At 49.0% G+C, this 25,544-nt stretch overlaps 1 protein-coding gene across 2 annotated transcripts in view; it reads left to right on the forward strand.

Moving 5' to 3' along the window:
* Window positions 1–249: 249 nt before the first annotated feature.
* The window catches only part of NUFIP2 (nuclear FMR1 interacting protein 2), a 45,356-nt gene continuing 20,061 nt past the window's right edge, over window positions 250–25,544 (forward strand). The window contains exon 1 of one of the 2 annotated variants that reach the window (XM_069761186.1): window positions 250–665. In XM_069761186.1, the coding sequence (XP_069617287.1) occupies window positions 467–665 (199 nt within the window). In that variant the 5' untranslated portion in view covers window positions 250–466. Of the gene's footprint in view, window positions 666–18,420; window positions 18,693–25,544 lie in introns of those variants that run through there. The other variant, XM_069761185.1, reaches the window with a different exon arrangement.

The following is a 25,544-nucleotide window of genomic DNA, read 5'->3' on the forward strand; positions in this document are numbered from 1 at the left end:
TGTATATGGCACTGTATTGTGCTATATAGTAATATTATGTAGATTGTAGGATTATAGGCATAGTCTATTACATAAACACATTGTGTCTGTTTATGATAATCTCGCACAAATCCGCTGAGCTAGGAGACGGAGTGTGGTGTTGGTCCAGTGAGGGGAGTAGTCCTCGGCCTCCTGCCCGTAAAGTGCTGCTGCACATAGTGGCCGCCATAGTGCTGACGTTGAAGCCCAGCCCTGTGAGGTTGCAGAAGCAGGGTGCAGGGAGGGGAGAGGAGGCCGCACACGGGGCCGGGGGAGGAGAACACGGGCACTTGGAGATGTCTGATTGCTGGAGAGAGACAGTCAATCGTTTCTAGAAAGTCCTCGAACCAACCGGCTGGGCCTGAGTGGAGGAGGCAGCTCTGCACCCGCGTCCGGAGAGGGGCTGTGTGCTCTGCAGCCAGCAGCACAGGGGGAGCAGACACTTTCAATGGAGGAGCAGCCTGGCCCACAGCAGCAGCAGCAGCAGCACAACCACCACCACCATCTGCACTCCGCGCCCAGCTACTACTACTACACGGCCAGCCTGCAGCATGGAGCAGAGGGCAGCGCCAAGTACCAGCCAAAGCCGATAAAACATGAGCAGAAACACGCCCTACAGCAGCAGGAAACACACCAGAAGAAAACAGGTCTGCTCCTGGGGGCTCACTACAGGGTGGGAGATGGCTGGGGGCCTGGGCAGGGAAGCATCGAAGTCTGGGGGTGCTGGCAGAGTGCTTGGCGATGCCATGGGTTACCCGGGCACACACGGTACTAGGCTGTTGGCACTGGTCATTTTCATTGGAAATTGGTCGTGCACATTGCCCTCCCCCCACTAAGACTCAGCCCCCTGACCAGGTCACCAACGTTGTGCCACATAACGCATGCTACTGAATGGAGAGGCTGCTTGTGGGAAGTATTGGGGTCCACAGGGTGGTCTTGTGCCTGCTCGCTGTTGTGTGATTGAAATGACTTCTATGGAGTGTGACTGTTGTGATATGAAACTTACAGCCGGTGTCCCCAACTTATTGATGAATATTTTGGTAAATATAGTCACTAAATTGCCTGTGCCGATCCGTGCCATAGCCCGGAACAAAGGCTGGTGCCACATGCTTAGTCTTCTATCGGGTACATGATACATTGTTTCAATTACAAAATGATTGTTTTGGTAAATCTAGAAACAATTGAGCCGATAGATCACACCCTGGTGAATTTATATAACGGCAGACACGGGTGTGAGCGGATGCCTGGGCCCCGGACCCCACATGGGCCTTCAATGGCTGTTTCATAGATGTTTATACCCAGTTTAGGGCGTAGTGCCTCGAATCCCCCTTACGGCGGATCCCTAGTGCCTCGAATCCCCCTTACGGCGGATCCCTAGTGCCTCGAATCCCCCTTACGGCGGATCCCTAGTGCCTCGAATCCCCCTTACGGCGGATCCCTAGTGCCTCGAATGCCCCTTACGGCGGATCCCTAGTGCCTCGAATGCCCCTTACGGCGGATCCCTAGTGCACAGAATAGCCCATACGGCGGATCCCTAGTGCACAGAATAGCCCATACGGCGGATCCCTAGTGCACAGAATAGCCCATACGGCGGATCCCTAGTGCACAGAATAGCCCATACGGCGGATCCCTAGTGCACAGAATAGCCCATACGGCGGATCCCTAGTGCACAGAATAGCCCATACGGCAGATCCCTAGTGCACAGAATAGCCCATACGGCGGATCCCTAGTGCACAGAATAGCCCATACGGCGGATCCCTAGTGCACAGAATAGCCCATACGGCGGATCACTAGTGCCTCAAATACCCCTAATGGCGGATCACTAGGACCTCTCCTTGCGCCTCATTTTGTTTATCCTCGCCATGTTATATTGTGCTGTGTTGGGGGGTTTTCTTTTAGGGGTTGTGTGTAGTTATGTAAGGCCGCTCAGGCCGGCTGCTTGCTGCAGGGGGTTAATTGAATTCTGGAAGCCGGCTCTGTGCCTCCCTCCAGTCAGCTGCTTCATGTGGCCTAGTGTCTGCAGCCGGAGCCCAGTACTTGCCTAAATGCCTCTGTCGGGTGTACACAGATCTGGGGCGACTGCGGCCGGGTCACCTGGTCCGTGTTGATGTGGACGATGATAACGTCGTGTGTTATTGGCCTTGTGTCGCTGTCATTGTTTCCTCTATACGGGTGGAAACAAGTTGTATCGGATGAATATTCTAGAAGATGTGGCTCTGGGCCCTGGCGTCTACGTTATATAATGGGATTGTGTCTATGAGAGATGTTCTGGCAGGACGGAGAATGTGTCGTGTGCTCTTCTATAGGCTTGGGTACATTTTAATCAATGCGAGTTGATGAAAAGGACATTTTTAGTCAATTACAATTTCACAAAGAAAATATCGCTTTATCATAAAAGGAAGAACGATTACCAATGCGATCGCCTTTATCAGTCGTGCGGGGAGGTACAACACTCATCTGCTTTTCCGTAATATATTTTTCTGAAAGTCTCTGATCCGTCTATTGCTTCTATCTGCGTGCGTTGGGCTAGGTAGACACATTGGTCCTACTTCTCAGGCTGAATTCACATGTTTGTATTTCAAGGTCTATATATGATCCACAGTATCGAAACCAACGACTGTTCTCATGATCTGAACTAACATTTTCATACATGCTATAAAGGTATATTTGTTTTAATTATTTTACTCGCTTATATAGCGCCATTAATTCCACAGCGCTTTACAGACCTCATCAACTCTGTCCCTATTGGCCGGCTCACAATCTAAATTCCCTATCAGTATGTCTTAGGGTATGTGTCCACGTTCAGGATTGCATCAGGATTTGGTCAGGATTTTATGTCAGTATTTGTAAGCCAAAACCAGGAGTGTAACAATTAGAGGAAAAGTATAATAGAAACATATGCACCACTTCTGCATTTATCACCCACTCCTGGTTTTGGCTTACAAATACTGACATAAAATCCTGACCAAATCCTGATGCAATCCTGAACGTGGACACATACCCTTAGGAGTCTGGTAGGAAACTCAATAAACACCCTGTAGATGTTGTCCTTGGTGGGATTTGAACCCAGGACCCCAGCGAGTGCAGGTCTACAGTGCTAACCACTGAGCCACTTACGTGCACCCAATTCTTTTTCATGTGGCTCGGCTCCAAAACCCGCCTGAAAAAGCGCCAACTAAACAAAAGAATTAACATTAATTTCTATGTGAAAACAACTTGCTGTCCATGCATTCAGGTTTTTTTCGCATCTTTTATCCACTTGGGGTCTCCAACATCTCCAACCGGTTAAAAGAAGTGATCTGATTGTTCTTCAGGTGTTTTCCACTTAGAAGTTGCTTTATCTTTTCTAATACAAGTCAGGCTACTTTCACACTGGCGTTTTTTTTAATACGTCGCAATCCGTCGTTTAGGGGAAAAAACGCATCCTGCAAAGTTGTTTGCAGGATGCGTTTTTGCCCCATAGAGTTACATTACCGACGCATTGCGACGTATTGACACACGTCGCAACCGTCTTGCGACGGTTGCGCTGTGTTATGGCGGACCGCTGGGAGCAAAAAACGTTAAATGTAACGTTTTTTGCAGCCGACGGACCGCTTTTTCCGACCGCACATGCGCGGCCGGAACTCCGCCCCCACCTCCCCGCACCTTACAATGGGGCAGCGGATGCGCCGGAGAAATGCATCCGCTGCACCCGTTGTGCGGCACAACAAACGCTAGCGTCGGAATCTCGGCCCGACGCAATGCGACGGGCCGAATCCGACGCTAGTGTGAAAGTAGCCTTAGTGGGATGGCTCGACGGGCGCCTGAGTGTTTCGACAACATTTTTGCTTGAAAATTCGCCAATGGTTTCTTCATTGTTGAATGCCAGTAAAAAAGACGTTCATAATCGCTGCCAAAAAGGGTTGAAAATGTGCTCAGGAAACAATTTAAAAAACCCAAAACACTCAAGAAGTATCAGGGAAAAAAAGCCAACGTTTCCTGAGATGTTGGATGCACATACCCTACTCGTGGTCGCTCCAGACATTGCGGCCGCATATGGACGTCTGAATTCATTCTTAATCTGGTGTGAACAGGTTATTGGCAATATGTGGCTCACCTTCTTTGCCTGTTAACCTTACTCCCCTACCTACTTTTGATCCGCCTTAGGCCGGTTTCACATGTCAGTGGCTCCGGTACGTGAGGTGACAGTTTCCTCACGTACCAGAGACACTGACACACGTAGACACATAAAAATCAATGCATCTGTACAGATGTCATTGATTTTTTGCGGACCGTGTCTCCGTGTGCCAAACACGGAGACATGTCAGTGTTCGTGGGAGCGCACGGATTACACAGACCCATTAAAGTCAATGGGTCCGTGTAAAACACGTACCGCACACGGACGTTGTCCGTGTGCCCTGCAGGAGACAGCGCTACATTAAGCGCTGCCCCCCCCCCCCCCAACTGGTGCTGAAGCCCCATTCATATCTTCCCTGCAGCAGCGTTTGCTGTAGAGAAGATATAAATATTAGTGTGTAAAATCAATATCCAGGTATACTGGATGAGCGGTCACGTGGGACCGCCGATTACAATCACGAATATGCGGCTCCACCTCCCAAAGGAGTGGAGCCGCATATTCATTACTGTAAATGAGCGGCCCCACATGACCGCTCATACAGTACAAGGTGCAGCCAGGACTGGACGCTGCGAGGGATCCGGAAGCTGGGTGGGTATTTTAATCACAGCGGGGGGGGGGGGGGGGGAGGAGGGCTGCTGGGGTGCACAGGGGGTGGGAGGGGCGGGGGGGTTGGCAGCTGGGGCGCACAGGGGGTGGGAGGGGGGTGGGGACCTGGATATTGATTTTACACACTAATATTCATATATTCATATCTTCTCTACAGCAAACGCTGCTGCAAGGAAGATATGAATGGGGCTTCAGCACGATGCCGGGGACAGCGCTAAACTTTAGCGCTGTCTCCGGCACGGTGCGTGTGGTACCCAGTGGGCACATGGGCGGCACACATGTGCCGCACTGATGTGCCACAGAAACGTACCGGCACACGGACACTGATAATCCCGGTACCGATTTTTTTCCGGTACCGGAAATATCTGGACATGTGAGACTGCCCTTATAGAGAGTGCTAAAAACTGATGTCCACCACTTAGGCTGCCGTCACACTAGCAGTATTTGGTCAGTATTTTACCTCAGTATTTGTAGCCAAAACCAGGAGTGGAACAATTAGCGGAAAAGTATAAGTATGGTTTTGGCTTACAAATACTGATGTAAAATACTGACCAAATACTGCTAGTGTGACATCAGCCTTAAAGTGTGTACAATGGGCATGTGAGCATGGAGCAGTAACAAAAGGTGACCAGGTCTGAGGACTCGCCTTTTCTTTTATATTATGCGGATGGCCGTGTGCATGTGTCACTTACTTGGGAAACGGATGGCGCCAGGAAGCACCATGATCACGGCACAAGTCTGTGCAATTTTCTACTTCTGCTCTCCTGCAAGCTTGAGTAGGTCTAGGCTTATAACCAATGAAGGGACACAGTGTGCACCGTTGTGCTGCTTTCTCCCTACTCAGCTGATTATTGGGGATCCACAGTTTGGACTCCCCCTGATCCAACATTGTCATTGCATATTTCAAAGCACTGAGAATGAAAGAGGAATCCAGCTCAGGAAAGTATATAAAATCAAGTTTTTATTCCAAATTATTTTAAAAAAGAGGAAACACTGCATGTCAAAAATCAGCAATATCCAATGAACGGAAGGACGACCATGATACAGCTGAACGCGTTTCGAACACTAGGTGTTCTTAGTCCACAGCAAGTCCAATATTTCAAAGCACCACTCCAGTTTTTTTTTTTTTATTATTGCAGCGGTAGAGTGGTGCAACTAGAGCAAGCTCCATGCCCCTAGTATTATACTTACCAGACGTCACCTTCATCTTTTACCGGCGCCATTCCGGTTTTCTGGAGATTGCTCCAGTGTTTGCTGGTTGATCCGGAAGTCACAACCTAGTGTAAGTTTGAGAGCCAGAACGGGGCGCTAATAGACTCACATTGAGAGCTTGTGACCGTTAACTTTAACTTCCAATCGGTCACAAGATGGCGGATTGGGACCAGAGCGGCACTGATAGCAGATCACGACGGCAGCTGGTGAGTATAATGCTACGGTCAGGGAATTTCCTTTAGTTACACCACTCCAGTGCTGCAATAAGTAAAACCATGCTGGAGTGGTGCTTTAAGTCATGGAATATTTTGTCCAGGATTAGAAGAGCATGGCTGTGTTCTATCAGAAATTGCCCCATTCCTGACCATGGGGTTGCATCTGGCATTACAACTCGGGCCCCATTGAAATGAATAGAGCTGAGCTGCAATATCATACACATCCAATGGGGGTCATAGTTTTCTAAAGAAATCGCCATGTTTTACTAATGTTAGGTATCCCTTTTAAGATGAAGATGTAGTAGTTCAGGTCTGTGACTCGCTACTGCCAACTTTCTAAATCACTGACAAACAATTTTGAAAATTCATGGCCGGAGGATCTGACTGACATTTCCGTCTTTACGATCCGGCGTAGAGGGGCGTCAATGTTGGCTAGTGACGGTTCTTTTGATCGATGCCTGTTGTAAATGTCACCATGAGCAGCACTTGCATTTCCTGATCGTGCAGCTTATGATCACTTTAGCAGCACAATTAATGAAAGTAATCCATAATTTTATTTTCCCCATGTATTCACAACTATCATGATGGCAGATTTGTTCAGTGTTGTTTTCCATCACTCGTATAATGCCAACTTGTTCTGTAGCGCTGTACGGTTTATCATTCTCTTCTTACACAGCGTTACCAATGGGGCCTCAAATTAAATCCTGCTCTTCCATTTGTATTAATGAAAAGCCAGTTCTTATACAAAACAAATGTTATTCTCAACCCTAAATAGCGATTTCTTTGCTGGTACTGTAAAACGCAGCTGAAAATGTGCATAAAAAGCGCAACGTGTGAACATAACCTAAAAGGAATTAAAATACTGCTGTGTTTAGGCATAAGCATTTTTCTATTGTAAGGCTATGTGCAGAATTCCTGAGAATTCCGGACATTTTCTGCAAGAAAACCGCATGCGTTTTTGCCGCGGTTTTTTCCGGACATTTCCCAATGCATTTTGGAGTGGGAAATCCGCAAAAAAAACGGAAAATTAATGAACATGCTGCGGCTTTTACCGCAATGCGTTTTTTTCGCGGAAAAAACCGCATCATGTGCACAAAACATGCAGAATTCATTCTAAATGATGGGATGCTTATTGTATGCGTTTTTTTTTTTTTTGCGGTTTTATAGCGTTTTTATCGGGGAAAAACGCAAAAAAAACCGCAACGTGTGCACACAGCCTAAATGTTACATATTGCTAAAGCAACCACTGCCTTTTATTTGTGAGGGGGGAAAAAACTTTTTATTTTTTGTTAAATAGAAACAGCTAAAAATTTCACCCACAGTGCATGGGGCACAGTACCTAACAGAATCCTATAAAAAAAAAAAAAAAAATCACCCACAGAGTATGGGGCAGAGAACTCCCATAGAAGCAGCTTACAAACTTCACCCACGGAGCATTGGACAGAATGCCCCCCACGGAGCATGTTTTCACATATCCCCCACAACTAAAAAAAATGTAAACTCCAGTTGTGTACATTACTAAGGCTATGTACACACGTTGCGGATTAGGCTTAGGAATTTCTTGTGTGGATTCTGCCTCTCCTGGCAGAAAACGCACCTGCGGATTTGTTGCGTTTTTTGTGCATTTTTGCTGCAGTTTTCTTGCGGGTTTGCTGCGTTTTTTCCCCCTGTGGTTTTCTATAATGGAATGGGTACAAAAACGCTGCAGATTTACAAAAAAGTGACATGCTGCTTCTTTTAAACCGCAGCGTTTCCGCAGCGGATTTTCCGCAAAGTGTGCACACAGCATTTTTTTTTCTCATTGATTTACATTGTACTGTAAATCAATTGCAGATCTGCAGCGTTTCTGTACCTCAAAAAACGCCACGGATCCGCAGAGAATCCGCAACGTGTGCACATACCCTTATGCCGCCTATGAAAGCTGGTAGTGTGATCTTGGATGGAGCTGACGGTCCTCCGTGAGGCTTGCTAATGGCAGTCCAGTTAAAAAATTTCACCCACAGAGCCAGACTTTATCTTCATACAGTAGCATTATGGAGAGGCTGCAGATAAGGTTTGCAGTTTGATTCTGTACATAGCTGGCAGTCCTACGCGAGTCTTGCTACCACCAGTCCCAGCCCCCCTGCCCTGGGACACCTCCCCAATATTGTTGCCTTAGGGCGCGGGGGGCCTGAAGTGTTTCCCTTGAAAAAAAAGTATTGTTCAAAGAAGGCATCCATGTCTGTATACTTCAGCTAAGGATAATGGAATTGTACTCCGTTTCTATTTTCTTGTTTGATCGAACCGGGGCCATGATTAAGAGGGGAACCAGTGGACCACAAAGTGAAGGAACTGGAGGCACTCTCAGCCGTCCAACATCAAACCACCCACAGGCGGAATTGCAGAGTACACACAGGTAACGGAGAATCTGGGTGCTATTCTGGAGAGGCAACCTGATAAAACAGGTACCACATCTATGGAAGGCAGCAGTCAAGCAAATTAGCCACGTCTCAACTGAGTCAGCAATTGATTTAGGGAGACAGAATAGCCCTCCATAACAATGGAGGCTCTGTAATTTGAATGAGTGGATAAGTCCTTTAATGAGCATTAGGGCACAAAGAAGAGTAAAAAAATTTTTTAGGCACACTACTCGTATAGACATGGCTGCAGAATGCACAGAGGCTTTTGGGCACCGTACCCCATAGAAGGTACTAACAAATTTCACCCATAGAGCATGTTTCCACATTTCCCCTGCAAAAGCTGAAAAAAAATTAATACCCAGACAATAGGCATAGTACCCCACAGGCAGGGTTGCAGACAACACACAGCGTCTTAGAGAGCTGTCACACAGACAGCTCTCCAGTGACCAACGATGCCGTTCCCCGGGTAACCAGGGTAAACATCGGGTTACTAAGCGCAGGGCCGCGCTTAGTAACCCGATGTTTACCCTGGTTACCAGCGTAAAAGTAAAAAAAAACCAAACACTACATACTTACCTTCCGCTGTCTGTCCCCGGCGCTGTGCTTTCCTCTGCACTGTGTAAGCACAGCGGCCGGAAAGCAGAGCGGTGACGTCACCGCTGTGCTTTCCAGCTGGCCGGCGCTAATGCAGGATGAGTGCAGAGAAGCAGAGCGCCGGGGGACAGACACCGGAATGTAAGTATGTAGTGTTTGTTTTTTTTACTTTTACACTGGTAACCAGGGTAAACATCGGGTTACTAAGCGCGGCCCTGCGCTTAGTAACCCGATGTTTACCTTGCTTACCAGTGACGACATCGCTGGATCGGCGTCACACACGCCGATTCAGCGATGTCTGCGGGAGATCCAGCGACGAAATAAAGTTCTGGACTTTCTGCAGCGACCAACGATGTCACAGCAGGATCCAGATCGCTGCTGCGTGTCAAACTCAACGATATCGCTAGCGAGGACGCTGCAACGTCACGGATCGCTAGCGATATCGTTCAGTGTGACGGTACCTTTAAAGGCAAAGATATGGGTTAAACAATACACACTTTTGGTTACTTACAGTACTCTCACAGACAAGGGTGCAGAGTACACAGTGTTTTTGTAAAACTGCGCACATGTAAAACCTAATACTGTCCCTCATTACAGCTATGTCCTGTCTCTATGCTAAGCAGAGCAGAAATAAAAAAAAAAATAATCTTGACCCAGGTGGAACAGGAGGAGGTGGGAGAAAGGACAGCACGGTGGCTCGGTGGTTAGCACTGCAATGTTACAGTGCTGGGGTCCTGGTTTCAAATCCAACCAAGGACAACATCTGCAAGGAGTTTGTATCTTCTCCCAGTGATTCCGTGGGTTTCCTCCAGGTTCTCCGGTTTCCTCCCACACTCCAAAGATAAACTGATAGGTAAATTAGATTGTGAGCCCCAATGGGGACAGTGATGATGTCGTCTATAAAGCACTGTGGAACTAAAACTAGCATTCTATAACCAGGAGGCGTAGGTACGAGTCGAGGAAGACGTGGACATCGTGCTATAGGTATAAGCAGAGGAGGTGGCCAACACCGTTGTTTGGCTTATTTTTTTCTGGAGGAGGCGCCCAAATGAAACGAATGGCAAATAGTTATGCTATTTGGCTAATTTGTAACGGGGTGAGGTGGAAGCTGTATGACCACGGTTCTCAGGTGCCAACTGTGCACTTTCTGCAGTGAACCAGCCAGTCGAACAGCTTTTCAACATCTTGTGGAGTCGGAGTCTGTGTCAACTTTGGTGGAGTCGGTATAAAATGGAACGACTCCAACTCCTAAAATATCTAATAAATTGAGTATAGTAGTTCAATGCAGGATGGGCTTTTAGTTGAGAGGAATCTTTGCTGCACCTTATGTACATGCTCAGTGGTGACCAGTGCTGGGGAGTCAGGGAAATTGTGGTTTGGCTTACCAACTCCATCCACAGCCCTGCTTGTGGCCTCACCATTCGTGCAGCAGTATTCAGGCCTGCGAATGGACACATAACATCCTGTCGTCTACATGCACCAGAAAATGTTGTTGTATTTGGGAATGTAGCAGGTACCGAATGACCAAGTCTTCTCACTGCATCAGCTACACTACCTTCAGCAGCTACAACAGCACCATCATTGTCACGTCCCTGATTTGGAAGTGGTTTTTCTAAACACTACTCACAAAGAGATGGCAGAAGACTAGATTTATTTATTTGCAATACTACTGGAAAACACAGCGGTCCTGAAAAATTATTTTTTGGGCCTATAAATGGCAACAAGATCGCTGATGTCAATTGTTTATCTCCCAGACTACTAAAAACACACAGCGGCTTAAAGACACAGTACTCCCACAGGCAGGGGGTGCAGAGTACAAACCACAGCTTAAAGGAACAGTAGTCCCACAGATTTGGATTGAAGAATACACATAGCGGGTTTTTGCACAGTACTCCCACAGATCTAGATGCAGAGTACACCCCCACACTTTTAGCACAGTACTGCTGCAGATATGGGTTGCAGAGTACACAACACAGCTTTTAGCACAGTACTCCCTCAGATCTAGATGCAGAGTACACCCCCACACTTTTAGCACAGTACTCCCACAGATATGGATGCAGAGTACACACAATGGCTTTTAGCACAGTACTCCCACAGATATGGATGCAGAGTACACACAATGGCTTTTAGCACAGTACTCCCACAGATATGGATGCAGAGTACACACAATGGCTTTTAGCACAGTACTCTCACAGATATGGATGCAGAGTACACACAATGGCTTATAGCACAGAATTCCCGCAGATATGGATGCAGAGTACACACAATGGCTTTTAGCACAGTACTCCCACAAGTATGGATTGCAAAGTGCGCAATCAGTCTGCCTCACTCCAACTGTGTCCTATCCCTACACTAATGAGAGCATTTTAGCGGCAACATTTGTGATCTGGCCTTTATACAGGCTGGGTCATTCTCTGCGCTTGCCAATCACAGCCATGCCAATACTTTGCATGTCTGTGATGGCTTCTGAAGTGCCCATGGTCTAAAAGTTTGTTGATTAGCTGCGCTGCAGTCTTTCAACAAGTTTTATTAGACTGGCGAAACCGAACGTACAGTAAAAAACCTGTGTTCGGTGACTGACATTAGGTGTCCGGTACGAACCTTGAACTTTAATGTCCAGATTCGCTCATTCTTAATTACCAGTATTCTTGGCGTGAATACCTCTGTGGCTTTTTGAATTGCAACCTATTCATCAGATGCTTTGCACCCTTTTAAGTTGTATTTTGGGGTGTGAAATCCTGCTAACAGATTGCCTTTAATAACAGAAGATGGGGATATAATGTGTATATGCATGTCTCCATTCATTTGAGATGGGAAAGTGACATGTTGAAAAGTTTTTGAGATGCTAGGCTGCATCAATGCACTCTTAAGAGAGCCAGGCTAAGAAATAAGAGCCTGGCGTCGGCACGTAACCCCTAGACCTGAGTCATGTCCTCCATAGATATATGCCCCCACCTATTGACGGAATAGGAGTCTGATGCTCGCTCCAGCAGATCAGCCATATTCGTATAGACAGAGAGATGGCAGCACATGGCAGGATTTTGCACACTCAAGTCTTTTTATAGTTAGTGACAGCTGCCAACTTGTATTGCTGTTCTTGTAAATGCCAAAATGCCATAGACTTGAATGGTGAGATCCAACTCTCCATTCATTCTTTTTCCCAGATGTATTTGTCTTATCTTAATAACAAAGAACAGGGCAACACATCATTCAAAATTGGGGGTCTTCAGGGAGGAGCGATCGATAACACAAATAGTTGTGCTTACCGTAAATGCTTTGCCAAGAAAAAGGTGCATCGAGCGCCTGTACTTGGTTTGAACAATCATTCTGTGCTGACAAATATGCAGAATATTCAGATGATTGAAATCTAAACAATTATTGGTAAATCCTCAGTATAAGGTTAGAGGCACACAAGTAGAGTAGGGCCCTCCAATTTATCTGGTTCTCCATAACAATGGCTTATACACAGAATTATGCATATACCTTTTAGGAAATGCCTGAGTGGTTCATCAGTGTTAATATTTTTATTCACAGTAGAATCCCATTAATCTGAAACGCTAGGAACAGGAGTCATAGTAAATTTATGGGACTTGCAGAAATATTGTTTTACCAGATTATTGAAATATTACCTTTTCATAGTATGTAGTCCAGGTACCTGGAATGATTGTTAATATTGGATGGCACAGTATGTCTTTATTAATGTATAGGACTTCTATGTACCAAGCATACACCTACAGCCGGTGAATTAAGTATTGTACACGTCACCAATTTTCTAAGTAAATGTATTTCTAATGGTGCAATTGACATGAAATCCTCACCTGATGTCGGTAACAACCCATCCCATCCACACAGGCAAATCATAAATCCAAAAATTAAGTTGTGTAATAATGAGATAGCATATGGAAAATGTATTGAACATGAAGAAAAAGGTGTAAAAAGCCATGGAAAGTCAGGACACTAGCTAAATCTATCAGTAATTAGAAAGCAATCCTGACACTTAATGAAAAATATCAGCTGGTTCACCTGATGGCCTATAAAAAGGTGTCTCATTACCAAGGTGCCACAGAACAAACCTCTTATGATGAGTAAAATCAATGACGTTTCAAGACCTTCGCAACCTTATTGTTGCAAAACATAGCATATTTATGGCATTGTTAGACAGCCAAAAAACATGCGGGGGATTGCCTGTGAGCAACCGATGCAAGCTTGAGTAGTGAGCACTTAAGCTCAACACTAGTTCTCATAATTTTTAAAAAAAAACTTTTTACAAAACCTCAACCCTAACCTCGAAGAAAGAGAAAAAAAAAATAAGAATCGTAAAATATACAAAATCTGTGTAAGGGGATGATACATGGGGGGGATGATTTACTAACTAATGGCTTTTAATCACATGGGGTCTATCACAGTGAACAAAAGGAACCAATAGGAAAAATCTGTACTATTCATTGAATAATGGTTACTATTCATTGAATAATGGTGATCGGGGACCGAAAAATCTGGCGCTGATCGTGTTCTCCAGGGTCTCCGCTATCCCTGGTAGCCGAGACTCTGGAGATTTCTGAGCTCTGGGGGTGCAATACCCTTGTTCCAAAGCTGTTTTTAAACGGCGATGAGGAAATAGAAGCCCCTTAGTGGCCTCCGCTTTTAATGCGTATCGGCGGTTGTTAAGGGGTGAACGTTTGCTCAACAACATTTAGTAATAATAATACTGGGAGAATATAGTCTGGTCGGATAAGCGCAAAACTGAACTCTTTGGATGCCATAATACCAGGATTTTAGGCCAAAAGACACTGCATATCAACACCCGAAAACACCATACAAACTGAAGTTTTGAGGTGGAACATCAACATTGTTGTTTGGAGGTGGAACACCGTGGTGTGGAGGTGGAACACCGTGGTGTGGAGCTGATTTTCAGCATACGGCACTGACAATCTTCATATAATTGAAGGAAGTATGAATGGAGAAATGTTCAGATATTGATGACTTATCCATAGGATTGGTGGGAGTCTGTCACCTGACAATTACTGATCATCGAGCGTGGTTGGACAAGGTGTTATCTGAGCATAAAAGAAAAGAATGTCCAGCTTCACCGAATCCGTAAAAAAGAGTTATCTGAGCATGCTCGAGTGCTTATCGAGCATTTTGGCGTGCTAGCGAAATATGCTCGAGTCTCTGCGGCTGCATGTCTCGTGGCTCCTCGGCAGCATTAACACATGCTGCGATTGCCTAACAAACAAGACATCCCTGCATGTGTTGCATCTGTCAAAGCCCCGAGACATACAGCCGCGGGGACTCGAGCATGTTTTTAGGCTGGTTTCACATTTGCGTTGGTCAGAGCTGCGGAGGGCTGCGCACTTCTTCCGTGAAGCCTCGCCCACTGCCGCACCTCTTCCATACAGCCCCGCCTATGTCTATGCGTCCTGCGTACTTATCTTTAACATTGCCATGCGAATGTATGCAGATACGTTTGTATGCATCGTTTTGACGCTGCGCCAAACTGCGTCGAACACATGTTGCATTTTGTTGCGGTCGGCGCAACGTCAAAATGACGCATGCGGAGGCATCCACATACATCCGCATGGCAATGTTAAAGATAGGTACGCAGGACGCATGCAGACATAGGCGGGGCTGTATGGAAGAGGTGTGGCAGTGGGTGGGGCTTAACAGTGGAATTGTGCTGCCCAACGCAAATGTGAAACCAGCCTTGGAGTATGCCAAAAACACTTGATTAAGACACGAGCGAACCTTATCCAACCACGCTCGATCATCACTACTAACAATCCCAGTGACCAGCTTTCATATAGCAGTGTGTATCTGGATCTAAGCAGAGTACAGAACTTAAACCTCACAGCTCCATACACACTGAAATGGTCATTCTCTGGTACTGCAGCTCTGCTCCTATTGAAGTCAATAGGAGGTGAGCCTTAGTATTTGACAATGGCCACTGCAGTGTACAGAGCTGTGCTGTTCTGGCTTCATACACTGTTGACATCCAACCCCTTTACAGTTTTGCACACATTATCATCACTGTCCCCGATGGGGCTCACAATCTAGAATCCCTATCAGTATGTCTTTGCAATGTGGGAGGAAACCGGAGTACCCGGAGGAAACCCACGCAAACATGGAGAGAACATACAAACTCTTTGCTGATGTTGTCCTGGGTGGGATTAGAACCCAGGACTCCAGCGCTGCAAGGCTGCTGTGCTAACCACTGCGCCACCGTGCTGCCCATATTGATGACCTATTTTAAGGATTGGTCATCGATATCCAAGTATTAGATAAACCCTGTAAATGTAGGTTCCCATTTTCGTATAAAAAAATCATCAGAGCTTCAGCCAGAAAACTAACTATTTTTCTCATTTGTCATCTGTGTGCAATTCGTTTTTATAGCAGAAGCTATTAAAGGGGATGTCCACTACTCTGACAACCCCCCTCTAAATCACAATATTTCCCCTTGTAAAATAACAGCTCTTCTCCCCTCCAGTGCTGGCATTGGGCGAGCAGTGTGGGCACTGGTTCTCTTATTGTGTGACCTAATCAGCAGCCACGTCAGGACAAATAACCTACATCCAGGGGAAGTCACCGCCCAGTGGAGTAACTTTGTGGTATTTTTTTTTTTACAAACAGTACTGGAATTGGCATTTACTGAAAGGCACGTTGCCTTTGGCCATGAGGCTGCAGAAACCTTTTCTATATTGTTTTGTCTGCAATGGAGAACAGTCAAGCTAAGCCACTGCCCTTTTATCTAAATGTGCCCTCTTTCAGTCTGTTATTTTATTCCCATCCTTATTTATTTTACAATGTTCTGTCTGTTTACCATACAAACTCTTTTTCTTGACTTTCAAATGCAAAACATTCTTATTGTTTTTGCAAGTGGGAAACCACTTATTCTCCACCTGTCAGACTTCTCCATTCCTGCAGCTCTCTCATAGGGGCTGTTCAATGCTAAATGATCTTTAAAGATATGTAAACGGAACCTGACCTCACCAAAAATGGCTATTAACCTGCAGATATAAGGTCAATCTGCAGGTAAATGGCGGTAATATCCTGTGTACCCGGCTGACTTTGCCTTAATCACTGTGCAATCGCTGAGTGACGGCTCCGTATGAGTCCCACGGTCGGTGCAGGTGACGGATTTTAGTGTTCTAGGAGTGTGGCTCGCTCTGCAAACATGCTGTAAAGAGTTGGTACAAAAAAAACCCAGAAATATCCGCTAAAAAAAGAAAGTAACCGTACTTAAAAAAAAAAAAAAAAAAAAAAAAAAAAAAGAAAAAGACAAATGATGAACCTGGGCCTGTCTATTGCAACGGCACATTCAGACAGGCAGATGCAGGCTGTTAAATGACCAATAAATGCCATGAAGTCAATTGGAGCTGGTTTACTGACCACAGGCTGACAGTGATGGGGTCAGAATGATCACTAGTCCGATCGTCCTGTTTGAAGATGACTGGCTCATCTAAAGGGGCCGTACATTTACGCCACTTTTTTCCACCAGATTCTCTTAGTCTATGCTTCCAAGTATAGAGAGCGAGTGGTTCCCTAGCGGAGGTCGCCCGAACTTCTTTTAAGGGTTTCTGAATCCTGAAGTGGATAAAAGAAGTGACATAAGCCGCCCCATGTGCAGAATCCGAACGTGGTTTTGACATTATTTCGGTTCACTGTATGGGGCACCCACGTATCTTCAGCACTGGGGTCCCCAGTGCTGTCACTGCATCAAGGCAGTAAATGTGGAGGTGGCGGCTGCCTCCAGGTCTATAGGGGTGACGTGTCCAAGCTTGGAGACGTCGGAGCTTGGTGATCTTTGCTTCGAGAGACATGTCTGGCTTGATTTGTTCCAAAATTGCTTTTTGTTCTTCTTGCCATCCATGGTAATGATAACATCCTTCTCCAGATCCACATTTCGGAAGCGATGATTCTCCTCGTCCCTTGACTAGAGGATCTAGGCATGTTAAAGTCCAACAGGCTGGAGCCTTTTTCCCCCTGAATCTATCACAGGTTTTACATTCTCCAGGATAGCAAACCTCAGCAGAAACGTCCACTTTGTGTGAATAGGGGCTGTAAAACCTGATTGGTGCACACTGGAGCTGGCGTGGAGCGACTCGTACCGGTCACCATCCATGGCTCTTAATTAGTCGGCATTAATGACACAGCGCCGGGCCACCTAAAGGCCCCGTCACACATAGCGACGCTTGAGCGATTCCAACAACGATACGACCTGTCAGGGATCGTTGCTGTGTCGCTATGTGGTCGCTGGTGAGATGTCACACAGTGCGATCTCCCCAACGACGCAGCAGCGATGCGGCGACCTGTACAACGATGCTATTTCATGACGATTCAATGGGACGTCCTGTCAGCGAGGTCGTTGGTAAGGTGTCAAACACAGCGATGTGTGTTACCCAGCGGGACCTCAACGATCAAAAAATGGTCCAGGCCATTCCGACACGACCAGCGATCTCACAGCAGGGGCCTGGTCGCTGCCACGTGTCACACATAGCGAGATCGTTACTGAGGTCGCTGTTGCGTCACAAAACTTGTGACTCAGCAGCGATCTCGCTGTGTGTGATGGGGGCTTAATGCATAGTCGCCTCACATTTTTGTGGCTTTTGGCCACCCTGTATCGGACATTCTGGCAGAATCAGCATCAATGGGAACCTGTCCTCATTTTACATATGCGGCTGGGCTTGTCCCTTAATAAAACTGATGTAGTTGTAGGGATCTGAGCTAAGTTGTGAGAAATCAGCTGTAGAAGCCATATGGAAATAAGTTTGAGGTGCAGTCAGGGCGTGGCCGTACACATGGGCTGCTTCTAGACACGCCTCTAATGCACCTCAGCCTGATTTGCATAATACTGCCACACTAGATTTTCCATCACTTGACTCCTAAGGCCCCATAGTTATTAGGGGAGGAGCCGTACGGCTTCTGTAATGTCGCTTTGTGGCGCTCCGCAGGCTCAGTGTCGTGTGCACCATGCTCCGGCGCCATTCACGGCAGCGCTCGGCTTCTGCTGACTACTCGTTTTTTTCCGCTCACAGTGAGTTCAGACTAGAGCCAGCGTCATACGTTGTATGGCGCCGGGCGGTGTCACGTCTCCGCCTCTGATTGGTGGACTGGGAGTGAGGAAGGGCGGGGCCGCGCATGTGTTCTTCTCTGCGATGTGACGCAGACTCTCGGCGGACTCCTCTCGCGTTGATTACTATAATGTAGGCATGCGCAGTACTTATTCGGAAGTCTCGCGTGAACTGTAAGTTCTTACGAAGCGAGACTTTCCGGCACGGTGCTGAATGGTGAGTGGGAGCAGAAGCCGGGACAGTGCATCCGCCGGCCGGTTCTGGAGCTGCGGGAGGGAGGATGGGGGCGCTGCTGCTTCTGGCGGCCACAGGTCGGGAGCGCCCGGTCCTGTAGTGAGGACGAGTCTGGATACAGGTCTGACGCTACGAGAGACACTGCCCTCCTCCTGCCGCCCGCCCTGCTGCAGCTCGGACTCGGGACCCTGCAGCCAAGGTGACCGACGGCAGCTGCCTCCCGGACAAGGTAGTGACGGCGGGGGGCGCACAGGCAGAGCACGGGGTCTCCTCAGTCACTGCGAGAGCTCGGGAGCGGGCTGTAGTGTGTGTGGGCTGTAATGTGTGTGTACACTGCAGGGGGTGTGCGGGCTGTAGTGTGTGTGTGTACACTGTAGGGGGGGTGCGGGCTGTAGTGTGTGTGGGCTGTAATGTGTGTGTACACTGTAGGGGGGGTGCGGGCTGTAGTGTGTGTGTGTGTACACTGCAGGGGGGTGCGGGCTGTAGTGTGTGTGTGTGTGTACACTGCAGGGGGTGTGCGGGCTGTAGTGTGTGTGTGTGTACACTGCAGGGGGTGTGCGGGCTGTAGTGTGTGTGGGCTGTAGTGTGTGTACACTGCAGGGGGGGTGCGGGCTGTAGTGTGTGTGTACACTGCAGGGGGGGTGCGGGCTGTAGTGTGTGTGTACACTGCAGGGGGTGTGCGGGCTGTAGTGTGTGTACACTGCAGGGGGTGTGCGGGCTGTAGTGTGTGTGTGTGTACACTGCAGGGGGGTGCGGGCTGTAGTGTGTGTGTGTGTGTACACTGCAGGGGGTGTGCGGGCTGTAGTGTGTGTGTGTGTACACTGCAGGGGGTGTGCGGGCTGTAGTGTGTGTGGGCTGTAGTGTGTGTACACTGCAGGGGGGGTGCGGGCTGTAGTGTGTGTGTACACTGCAGGGGGGGTGCGGGCTGTAGTGTGTGTGTACACTGCAGGGGGTGTGCGGGCTGTAGTGTGTGTACACTGCAGGGGGTGTGCGGGCTGTAGTGTGTGTGTGTGTACACTGCAGGGGGGTGCGGGCTGTAGTGTGTGTGTGTACACTGCAGGGGGTGTGCGGGCTGTAGTGTGTGTGTGTACACTGCAGGGGGTGTGCGGGCTGTAGTGTGTGTGGGCTGTAGTGTGTGTACACTGCAGGGGGGGTGCGGGCTGTAGTGTGTGTGTACACTGCAGGGGGGGTGCGGGCTGTAGTGTGTGTGTACACTGCAGGGGGTGTGCGGGCTGTAGTGTGTGTGTACACTGCAGGGGGTGTGCGGGCTGTAGTGTGTGTACACTGCAGGGGGTGTGCGGGCTGTAGTGTGTGTGTGTACACTGCAGGGGGGTGCGGGCTGTAGTGTGTGTGTGTGTGTACACTGCAGGGGGTGTGCGGGCTGTAGTGTGTGTGTGTGTACACTGCAGGGGGTGTGCGGGCTGTAGTGTGTGTGGGCTGTAGTGTGTGTACACTGCAGGGGGGGTGCGGGCTGTAGTGTGTGTGTACACTGTAGGGGGGGTGCGGGCTGTAGTGTGTGTGGGCTGTAATGTGTGTGTACACTGTAGGGGGGGTGCGGGCTGTAGTGTGTGTGTGTGTACACTGCAGGGGGGGTGCGGGCTGTAGTGTGTGTGTACACTGCAGGGGGGGTGCGGGCTGTAGTGTGTGTGTACACTGCAGGGGGTGTGCGGGCTGTAGTGTGTGTACACTGCAGGGGGTGTGCGGGCTGTAGTGTGTGTGTGTGTACACTGCAGGGGGTGTGCGGGCTGTAGTGTGTGTGTGTGTACACTGCAGGGGGTGTGCGGGCTGTAGTGTGTGTGGGCTGTAGTGTGTGTACACTGCAGGGGGGGTGCGGGCTGTAGTGTGTGTGTACACTGCAGGGGGTGTGCGGGCTGTAGTGTGTGTGTACACTGCAGGGGGTGTGCGGGCTGTAGTGTGTGTGTACACTGCAGGGGGTGTGCGGGCTGTAGTGTGTGTGTGTGTGTACACTGCAGGGGGGTGCGGGCTGTAGTGTGTGTGTGTACACTGCAGGGGGTGTGCGGGCTGTAGTGTGTGCGGGCTGTAGTGTGTGTGTACACTGCAGGGGGGGTGCGGGCTGTAGTGTGTGTGTACACTGCAGGGGGTGTGCGGGCTGTAGTGTGTGTGTACACTGCAGGGGGTGTGCGGGCTGTAGTGTGTGTGTACACTGCAGGGGGTGTGCGGGCTGTAGTGTGTGTGTGTGTGTACACTGCAGGGGGTGCGGGCTGTAGTGTGTGTGTGTACACTGCAGGGGGTGTGCGGGCTGTAGTGTGTGTGTACACTGCAGGGGGTGTGCGGGCTGTAGTGTGTGTGTACACTGCAGGGGGTGTGCGGGCTGTAGTGTGTGTGTGTGTACACTGCAGGGGGTGTGCGGGCTGTAGTGTGTGTGTACACTCCAGGGGGGGGTGTGGGCTGTAATGTGTGTGTACACTCCAGGGGGGGGGGGTGTGGGCTGTAATGTGTGTGTGTGTACACTGCAGGGGGTGTGCGGGCTGTAGTGTGTGTGTACACTGTAGGGGGGGTGCGGGCTGTAGTGTGTGTGTGTGTGTACACTGCAGGGGGGGTGCGGGCTGTAGTGTGTGTGTACACTGCAGGGGGGGTGCGGGCTGTAGTGTGTGTACACTGCAGGGGGGGTGCGGGCTGTAGTGTGTGTACACTGCAGGGGGTGTGCGGGCTGTAGTGTGTGTGTGTACACTGCAGGGGGTGTGCGGGCTGTAATGTGTGTGTGTGTACACTGCAGGGGGTGTGCGGGCTGTAGTGTGTGTGTGTGTGTGTGTGTGTACACTGCAGGGGGTGTGCGGGCTGTAGTGTGTGTGTGTACACTGCAGGGGGTGTGCGGGCTGTAGTGTGTGTGTGTGTGTACACTGCAGGGGGGGGTGTGGGCTGTAATGTGTGTGTGTGTACACTGCAGGGGGTGTGCGGACTGTAGTGTGTGTGTACACTGCAGGGGGTGTGCGGGCTGTAGTGTGTGTGTGTACACTGCAGGGGGTGTGCGGGCTGTAGTGTGTGTGTGTGTGTGTGTGTGTGTACACTGCGGGGGGGGTGTGGGCTGTAGTGTGTGTGTGTACACTGCAGGGGGTGTGCGGGCTGTAGTGTGTGTGTGTGTGTACACTGCAGGGGGTGTGCGGGCTGTAGTGTGTGTGTGTGTGTACACTGCAGGGGGTGTGCGGGCTGTAGTGTGTGTGTACACTGCAGGGGGTGTGCGGGCTGTAGTGTGTGTGTACACTGCAGGGGGGGTGTGGGCTGTAATGTGTGTGTGTGTGTGTACACTGCAGGGGGGGGTGTGGGCTGTAATGTGTGTGTGTACACTGCAGGGGGGGGGGTGTGGGCTGTAATGTGTGTGTGTGTGTACACACTGCAGGGGGTGTGTGTGGGCTGTAACGTGTGTGTGTGTGTACACTGCAGGGGGTGTGTGGGCTGTAATGTGTGTGTACACTGCAGGCGGGTGTGTGGGCTGTAATGTGTGTGTACACTGCAGGGGGGTGTGGGCTTTAATGTGTGTGTTTGTGTGTGTACACTGCAGGGGGTGTGTGTGGGCTGTAATTTGTGTGTACACTGCAGGGGGTGTGTGTACACTGCAGGGGGTGTGTGTGGGCTGTAGTGTGTGTGTGTACACTGCAGGGGGTGTGTGTGGGCTGTAATTTGTGTGTACACTGCAGAGGGTGTGTGTGGGCTGTAGTGTGTGTGTGTGTGTACACTGCAGGGGGTGTGTGTGTGTGTGTGTAACACTGTAGAGAAAGGAAATGTGGATCCAGCTCCAGGAATAAAATGTAAAAACTTTATTAGTTCACATTAAAATGCTGCTGAGACATGACCGGCATAGTGGGTAAAGGAGAGCAACCAGCATCCGACTGGATGCGTTTCGAGCAACAAATGTGCCCTTAGTCCTCAGTGGGGTGCAGTGGGGCATAGTGGGTTAAGGAGAGCAACCAGCACCCGACTGGACGCGTTTCGAGCAACAAATGTGCCCTTAGAGTACCGTCACACACTGCCATTTCGATCTCTACGACGGTACGATTCGTGACGTTCCAGCAATATCGTTATGATATCGCTGTGTCTGACACGCAGCAGCGATCAGGGATCCTGCTGAGAATCGTACGTCGTAGCAGATCGTTTGGAACTTTGTTTCATCGCTGGATCTCCCGCTGTCATCGCTAGATTGGTGTGTGTGACACCGATCTAGCGATGCGATCCAGCGATGCGTTCGCTTGTAACCAGGGTAAACATCGGGTTACTAAGCGCAGGGCCGTGCTTAGTAACCCAATGTTTACCCTGGTTACAAGCGTAAAACTAAAAAAAAAAAAACAGCACATACTTACATTCTGGTGTCCGTCAGGTCCCTTGCCGTCTGCTTCCCGCACTCACTGACTGCCGGCCGTAAAGTGAAAGCAGAGCACAGCGGCTGTGCTTTCACTTTCACTTTACGGCCGGCAGTCAGTGAGTGCGGGAAGCAGACGGCAAGGGACCTGACGGACACCAGAATGTAAGTATGTGCTGTTTGTTTTTTTTTAGTTTTACACTTGTAACCAGGGTAAACATCGGGTTACTAAGCGCAGTCCTGCGCTTAGTAACCCGATGTTTACCCGGGGACCTCGGCATCGTTGGTCGCTGGAGAGCTGTCTGTGTGACAGCTCCCCAGCGACCACACTACGATTTACCTACGATCACGGCCAGGTCGTATCGCTGGTCGTGATCGTAGGTAAATCGTATAGTGTGACGGTACCCTTAGTCCTCAGTACTGAGGACTAAGGGCACATTTGTTGCTCGAAACGCGTCCAGTCGGGTGCTGGTTGCTCTCCTTTACCCACTATGCCGGTCATGTCTCAGCAGCATTTTAATGTGAACTAATAAAGTTTTTACATTTTATTCCTGGAGCTGGATCCACATTTCCTTTCTCTACACGTCGACCAGTGTTGTGGCAGCAACACTTTGTTTCCGTGCTCGGATGGATACTTACCACATCGCACAGATGAACTAAGGGTGAGCTGAAATATACTTTTTTTTTTTTTTTTTTTTCTGTGTGTAATACTGTACACTGCAGGGTGTGTGCGGGCTGTAATGTATGTGTGTGTGTACACTGCAGTGGTTGTGCGGGCTGTAATGTATGTGTACACTGCAGAGGGTGTGCGGGCTGTAATTGTGTGTGTGTGTGTACACTGCAGAGGGTGAGCGGGCTGTAATGTATGTACAGTATGTGTGTGTGTACACTACAGAAGGGTGTGTGTGTGGGCTGTAATGTGTGTACACTGCAGAGGGTGAGCGGACTGTAATGTATGTACAGTATGTGTGTGTGTACACTACAGAGGGTGTGTGTGGGCTGTAATGTGTGTACACTGCAGAGGGTGTGCGGGCTGTAATGTGTGTGTGTGTGTGTGTGTGTGTGTACACATTGCAGAGGTGCGGACTGTAGTGTGTGTGTACACTGCAGAGGTTGTGCGGGCTATAGTGTGTGTAATACTGTGCACTGCAGTGGGTGTGCGGGCTGTAATGTGTGTGTGTGTGTGTGTGTGTACACATTGCAGAGGTGCGGGCTGTAGTGTGTGTGCACTGCAGAGGTTGTGCGGGCTATAGTGTGTGTACATTGCAGAGGTTGTAAGCGCTGTAATGTGTGTACACTGCAGAGGGTGTGCGGGCTGTAATGTGTGTGTGTACACATTGCAGAGGTGCGGACTGTAGTGTGTGTGTACACTGCAGAGGTTGTGCGGGCTATAGTGTGTGTACATTGCAGAGGTTGTAAGGGCTGTAATGTGTGTACACTGCAGAGGTTATGCGGGCTATAGTGTGTGTAATACTGTGCACTGCAGTGGGTGTGCGGGCTGTAATGTGTGTGTACACATTGCAGAGGTGCGGGCTGTAGTGTGTGTGCACTGCAGAGGTTGTGCGGGCTATAGTGTGTACATTGCAGAGGTTGTAAGCGCTGTAATGTGTGTACACTGCAGAGGTTGTGCGGGCTATAGTGTGTACATTGCAGAGGTTGTAAGCGCTGTAATGTGTGTACACTGCAGAGGTTGTGCGGGCTATAGTGTGTGTACATTGCAGAGGTTGTAAGCGCTGTAATGTGTGTACACTGCAGAGGTTGTGCGGGCTATAGTGTGTGTACATTGCAGAGGTTGTAAGCGCTGTAATGTGTGTACACTGCAGAGGTTGTGCGGGCTATAGTGTGTGTGTGTGTAATACTGTGCACTGCAGGGGTTGTGCGGGCTGTAATGTATGTGTGTGTGTACACATTGCAGAGGTGCGGGCTGTAATGTGTGTGCACTGCAGAGGTTGTGCGGGCTATAGTGTGTGTGTGTACATTGCAGAGGTTGTAAGGGCTGTAATGTGTGTACACTGCAGAGGTGCGAGCTGTAGTGTGTGTGTGTAATACTGTACACTGTAGGGGGGGTGTGTGTGTGTATGTCTGTACACTGCAGAGGGTGAGCGGGCTGTAATGTATGTACAGTATGTGTGTGTGTGTACACTACAGAGGGTGTGTGTGGGCTGTAATGTTTGTGTACACTGCAGAGGGTGTGCGGGCTTTGAGTCTGTAATGTGTATTAGTGTACACAGTAAAGGTATGTGTAAATATATAATGTCTTAACCCCTTAGTGACAGGGCCAAATTTTTTAAAGGGAACCTGTCACTCCCAAAATCAATGGTGAGGTAAGCTCACCGTCATCAGGGGCTTTTCTACAGCATTCTGTAATGCTGTAGATAAGCCCCCGATGTTACCTGAAAGAGGAGAAAAAGTTGTTAGATTATACTCACCCAGGGGCGGTTCCACTGCGGTCTGGTCAAATGGGTGTCTCCGGTCCGCTCCGGCACCTCCCATCTTCATTCCATGACGTCCTCTTCTGGTCTTCACGGCGTGGCTCTGGCGCAGGCGTACTTTGTCCTGTTGAGGGCAGAGGAAAGTACTGCAGTGCGCAGGTGCCGGGAAAGGTCAGAGAGGCCCAGCACCTGCACACTTCAGTACTTTCCTCTGCCCTCAACAGGGCAGACAAAGTACGCCTGCATCGGAGCCGCGGAGTGAAGACCAGAAGAGGACGTCATGGAATGAAGATAGGAGGTGCCGGAGCGGACCTGAGACACCCATTTGACCAGA

Source organism: Ranitomeya imitator, chromosome 3 (assembly GCF_032444005.1).
Source record: "Ranitomeya imitator isolate aRanImi1 chromosome 3, aRanImi1.pri, whole genome shotgun sequence".
In the NCBI taxonomy this organism is placed as follows: Eukaryota; Metazoa; Chordata; class Amphibia; order Anura; family Dendrobatidae; genus Ranitomeya; species Ranitomeya imitator.